General features: G+C 34.5%; 1 protein-coding gene and 1 long non-coding RNA gene across 2 annotated transcripts; both read right to left on the bottom strand.

Annotated features, from left to right (window-relative positions):
• Window positions 1–498: 498 nt before the first annotated feature.
• Window positions 499–5,204, bottom strand: LOC132728429 (uncharacterized). The gene is made up of 3 exons (XR_009625484.1): window positions 5,133–5,204; window positions 3,861–4,064; window positions 499–678 (listed from the first exon to the last, which is right to left on the bottom strand). It is a non-coding gene; the product is annotated as an uncharacterized LOC132728429 (long non-coding RNA).
• Window positions 5,205–5,915: 711 nt separating this feature from the next.
• LOC132728430 (uncharacterized) lies at window positions 5,916–6,189 on the bottom strand (the record flags this gene model as incomplete). Its single annotated transcript, XM_060714075.1, is given in 1 exon segment — window positions 5,916–6,189. A coding segment is annotated over 1 exon segment (274 nt), but the record flags the coding sequence as incomplete, so codon positions are not given.
• Between the last annotated feature and the right edge of the window lie 215 nt (window positions 6,190–6,404).

Below are 6,404 nucleotides of genomic sequence, written 5' to 3' on the forward strand. Positions count from 1 at the left end.
AATATAGGATTTATTTCACCTTATAGTATGATTATTTTCATAAACTTGAATATCCTCCTTTTAAGCATTTTCTTAATAACTGAAAAAAATAATAACAACAAAAACTACGTAACAAATCGGATGAACGTTTCTTATTTTAAAAGTTATTTTAGAAGTTTCACTGCTTATAATTAATATATCTCGATTGTACTTTGTAGTAAAATTTGTTATCCATTTCAAATCAACGTGAATCGCTTCAGTAAAAGTGTATATTGTTAAAAATATTAGACATTGAAAGCACTTTTGCAAACAACACATAATTATTCTAGTGTTGTTATGCAGTGTTTTTTATTTATTGTGCAGTGTTTTGTAATTGTTATGCATTGTTTTGTAATTGTTATGCAGTGTTTGATATTTGTTATGCAGTTTTTTATAATTGTAATGCGGTGTTTTATTATAGTTATACCATGTTTTATTATTGTAATGCAGTGTTTTATTATTGTAATGAAGTGTTTTATTATTGTAATGCAGTGTTTTATAATTGTTATGCAGTGTTTAGTGCTTGTACGCGTATCTGGCACTGAAACTAAGTTCTTCAGGAGTCATCCACGAGTTATCCCGCTTGTTCAGGATTATCGAATTAATTCCCTGTGGGGCTGGATGTTCGGCCGGCATGTGGTCTATGTTGTGGTTTTTCATCTTTATAAAAAAGAGAAAAGAAAGTCAAGCTTATGCAATATAATAATAAAAAAAACGGAAAAGTCAAGTAAAGATAGTCTTCGATCTTTCAAGTCCTTGATTAAATAATTTCTAATGTACATGAAATGTGAAACTTAATCATTACTTTAACTTTAATGGCTTACGGCTATCAATACACCCTTAAATCAAATTGGTAGACAACCGTTCAACGCGTCGACAGCCGTACTAGTATATACATACAGGTATAAAAACATAATTGATCGACGGTAAGAATTTATTCATTTTTAACATACCCCAATTGTGTTCGAGTAAATCAATGTTATGGATTCATAATCAACATCTAAAGGAGCCTGCTAACAAATTTCTGGTCCTGTGCAAGCTTTACTTTACGTAAAATTACCACACTTTCCGATGAGATGCGGCATATTCTAAGTCACAAAAACTTATGTTTCCTCGTGATAATCACTCATTTTAAGCGTCAACATTATGTCATTAAATATTCCAAACCGTACCTTCAAAAATGCTTTTCTTTTAAAGATATAGGGTATTTAAGTTTGAATGTCTTCAAAGTTTGAGTAACGTCATCAACAGTTTACCTCAATTTAATGATAACATCGACATCCACTCATCAGAAAGAATGAACAACGCTGCCACAATTTTATGGCTTTTGTGCTTAAGTTACTAGGAAATAGTAAACTTTTGCAAAATTTGCATGAAAAACACACACTTTGCAAGTTAATTGTTAAAACTGTTTTAAAACAACTCTTCAACGATGGACACATAACCATAATAAGTAGTTTTTCCATCAACACTGCCAACATTGATCATTTACCAAAGCCATTATTATAACAAAGGATTGTAGTCGTTTTGTTCTTATTTGTGTTCTTTCACTTATAGTTTTACTATTTTTACCCTAACATATTTGACTTGATAAATGGGTACAAGATTTGTGATATTTATCACATAGCACCAGTTAACATATGTCTTAATGTGGCGAAGCAGCTTGAACGCATGATTTTATAGATATTGTGCATAGTAACAGTGTCAATTGTATTTTTTATTATCAATTATATTGATATCATAATCAATTTTCGCTCGATGGCGTTATGTTGCTTTCCTTATTTTGTTTTAATATATTTGAATATATAATAAATGCTGCTGAAGAAGGCAGAAAGACAGAAATGTACGGAAATTCAAAATAGCGTTTTTTATTTATGATGTAACAATAAAAAGGGAAATTTGAAACATATTTCAAAATGCGAGGTTGTAGTTGACCTAAAATCAAAATGAGGTTAGGGTTCAAAAGGGGATGACTGTTTCTCTAAAATAGTGTCGGTAAGAGTGAATTAAAAATAAAGTTGATTAGAGTGGACTCCCCTGATAACATTGCTAATGCCGTAAGGATTGAAAAGGGAGATTACTGTTACGCTAAAAATCTAGTCAGTTAGAATGCCCTGCCTTGATATAATTGCAAATGGCATGAGGGTTCAAAGAGAGGTAAATTTGCACTCAGAATCTAAACGGTCAGAGTGGCCTCCCTTGATAACATTACAAATGGGGTAAGAGTTTAAAGGGAGATTACTGTTTCTGTCAAAACAGTGTCGGTACGAGTGACCTCTCTTAATATTTTTGCAAATGTCGTATATGTTCAAAGGGAGGTTACTGTTGCGATCAAAATCGAGTCGGTAAGAGTGACCTCCCCTGATAAGATTGTAAATGGTGAAAGGGTTCAAAGGGAAGTTACTGTTGCGCTCAAAATAAAATGGGTTAGAGTGACTTCCCCTGATAGCATTGCGAATGGGGTAAGGGTTCAAAGAGAGGTTACTATTGCGCTAATTTCGAGTCCGTTAGAGTGACATCCCCTGATAACATTGCAAATGGGATAAGTGTTCAAAGGGAGGTAACTTTTGCGCTCAAAAGTGAGTCGATTAGAGTGGCTTCCCTTAATTACATTACAAAAAGGGTAAGGGTACAAACGGAGGTTACTGTTGCGCTCAAAAGTGAGTCGATTAGAGTGACTTTCCTTGATAACATTGCAAATGGGGTAAGAGTTCAAAGGTAGGTTACTGTTCCGATCAAAACAGAGGCGACTAGGGTGACTTCGCCTGATAATACTGCAAATTTGGTAAGGGTTCAAAGGGAGGTTACTGTTGCTCTCAAAATAGAGTCGGTAACTGTTTGAGACCCAAACACCTGATTTTATTAGAAATTTTCGACCATGCGACCACATACATGCATCGAGGACATATTTTATGGAAAGTGACCGTGCGACCACATGCACGCATCACAGGATTCCCCTTCTCTTACGAGAAAGGGACAAAGAGTTGTCCGCCCTTTTATTAAAGGGCAGACTAAAAAACTGTGCCATTGCCTTATTGCTATTGATAAGGAGGCTAATTTTCACAGCTATGTCTTCAATTGGTTTATATACAACAATATTAATGCAAGTCAAGCGGGTTATCAGTTAACGTCTTTTGTAGAAATTTTGTAGGGATCATATATAATTACTAGGAAAATTTTGACTTCAAAGTTTTTTCTACTTTTTGTTCTATGTATATTACAGAATTATTATAATTTTGCAGAACATGAACGTTTCAAAAACGTTTTATATGCATTAAATATTGGACATATATTTCACACTTTTATTTTCAAATATTAGCCTGGGGGCATTTTTTCAAAAGTACTGTCCGAGGACGATAACTTGCGCCTTTGTTTGCACAAAGATTAATAACAAAGCGAAAATAGGTTCAAAAGTTCAAAATGTTGGATGCAAGCTTAAATGTTATGTTTTATGTATGTTAACCATGATAGACTATAAATAAAGTTTGTGATACTCTCTTACTGTCTTATTGTTAAACGTCGGCTTTACAATAATGTTATACTCTAGCCATATGATAAGTTTCTATATTGTGAACGCCTGCATACAATAATGCGAGAGTGGTTTTGTGAACAGCCATAAGTTTGTTCAATATTGTGAATACAAGCCTTCCTATGATGTATGTTGTTTGGCACAATATTGAAATATTGTAGTTAATGTTGTTGGCTCTAAATTTATACATTCAAGGCCGTGCTTGCAAAAATGATCTTAATATAATTTTACTATGTTCTATAATTCCAATTCTGATATAAGTCTCTCGTTATCATAATTTAAAAAATGTGAACAAACAAGTATTCAAACTTACGATATTGTGAACAGCACCAACTTTGCCGTCGTAATTGTAAACTTCTTCGTCGTCGTCATCTTGTTCATACCCAACTTTAGCTCTCGGCGCGCAACAATATTTCCACCCAAGACAACATAGGATGAAAAATACAGTCAAACTTGTAAACCCGCTCGTAAGACCGACCCTCGCAGGCGTCCACCAACATTTAGCAAACATTTCGCACTGACAAAATAAATACAAATTACATATAATACGTTTTTCATTGTCATGTTATTTATTTCTCCTAAATAAGTTGGATTTATAAGTATCAAATTCAGCACTTTCCGATAATTGAAAACATTCTATTATTTTTCAAAGGAGCACCGGTTCCATAAAGTCTAATGTAAATAAGTTATTTTTCATATACATGAGCCGGTCAATCATCTCTGCAAATTTCTGGCACCGATTACTTTCCCTGCTCAGTACAGAAAAAACTCTTTTGAATATTGTGCTGAATTTACAAAAACAATTTTGTTTTTTGTTTGTTATTTTTTTAATGTTTAAAAAGATGAGGTGTACTTTGTAAAATTTACCGGAAGTATTTGAATAACCACCATTTTTTGTCACATGACAAACCTATCATCACGTGACCGCGATGAAGCCGGTGGGATACGGAATGCCGTTTGGGCCATTGCCTATGAATGTGTTGATCTGAAACGCGATAGTCGATAGTACGATGATGAAAACGCTAAATCACGAAACTACGATGGTGAAAATGCGAAAGCACGATGATGAAAACGCGAAAGTACGATGATGAAAATGCGACAGTACGATACTACGATGATGAAAGCGCGATAAACTATTGTGTTTTCACCATCGTACTGTCGCGTTTTCACCATCGTAGTTTCGTGTGATTTTGCGTTCTATCGTACTATCGACTATCGCGTTTTAGATCAACACATTTATAGGCGATTGCCCTAACGGCATTCCGTAGTGGGAAGGTTTGGCGTCACTTCTCAAATTTTTTAACCTTATGCTCAAGTGAATGTAACTAAAGTTAAGGTCGATATAATTTTGTTATTTCCTCTTAAGAATTATAGGAAAATGTGTACTTTATAATTACGTATGAAAATGGTGAATTTTGTCCGTGTGTTTACGATTCTTGCGACAATAGACTACAGTTGTGGAAGAGCACCTACCCCTACCCCCCCCCCCCCCCCCTTCTTCTTGGTCATATACATTATAATACATTGAAATAAAATTTCAATTTATGGTCAATAAAGCGTAAGCAAGTATTTTTCAGAACTTTACCTCTGTTTTTTTCTTGTCACCTTTGCCACACCCTGAGCGTCCTGAAACGATGAATCACAATAAATATTACCAGGGATAACATAAGAAATAGACAAAATCATATGAGCCGCATCACGACAAAACCAACATAATTGGTTTGCGACCAGCATGAATCCAGAACAGCCTGCGCATCCGTACAGTCTGATCAGGATCCATGGTTTCTCTACTTGTAATAGGGTTTGTAAGCGAACAGCATGGATCCTGATCAGACTGCGCGGATGCGCAGGCTGGTCTGTATCCATGCTGGTCGCAAACCCATTATGTTGGTTTTGTCATGACGCGGCTCATATAATAATGTCAAATAGAATACCTTTTTAAATATTTAAATAGGATTGTGTGGCCCTACAAGCGAAAAATAGTAAATCTCCATTTCTATTTTAATATTATAACTGGGTCATTCTTGCGAGTTTTAATACAGTTAAAATAAAAGATCCATAAAAACGTATATTTGCCCAAATATGGTAAATTTTAACCTTTAACCCCTTATCTTTGACCTTTAACATAAGGTTATTTTCAGAGTTCTAGAAAATGATAACGATCATTGTTCGAAAACGATAAAAATAGAGTAATGCTTAAATTGAATAACAATCACTAAATAAATAAATAAATAAATAAATAAATAAAACAAACAAACAAAAATGTATAAATAACCGAACACTTGAAAACGAACACAAAAACACATGAAACATCAATGAACCGACCGACCGACCGACCGACAGACCGACCTACCGGCCGACCAATCAATCAATCAATCAACCAATCAAGACATTTACCTGTACCTTCGCAGAGTATGTCATAAGATCTATAACATTCTATACTTCTCATGTACATATTCGTGTGTATGCGAGCACAATCTTCACTGCCGGGATCGTTAGGTTCACCACCGTCCCAATAGCTCCATGTCAGTTCTTCCAATTGACCCGACTTTTCCCAGAAATGAGTATAATTCCCAAGACCTGTTACATCTATCCAGTATAGTCCAATCCAAACAGCAGTCGGGAGCGTGAAATTCTCACCTCTAGGTTGTAAAATATGTCATGAAAATGGTAAGAAATTTATTAAACATTTTCAAAGAAAATTAACGATAAGGGAATAATAAACGGAATTTTACTGAGATTTTTGGACCTGAAGGGACTGGAAATATTATTTTCGAGATAAGCTTCATTATTTTGTAGGTGTAAAACAATAACTTATGTTCACAATTTAAAATCATTTCCTCTCACTGATTTTCTA

Source organism: Ruditapes philippinarum, unplaced genomic scaffold (genome assembly GCF_026571515.1).
Source record: "Ruditapes philippinarum isolate M1 unplaced genomic scaffold, ASM2657151v2 ctg6980_1_1_1_1, whole genome shotgun sequence".
NCBI classification, from domain to species: domain Eukaryota; kingdom Metazoa; phylum Mollusca; class Bivalvia; order Venerida; family Veneridae; genus Ruditapes; species Ruditapes philippinarum.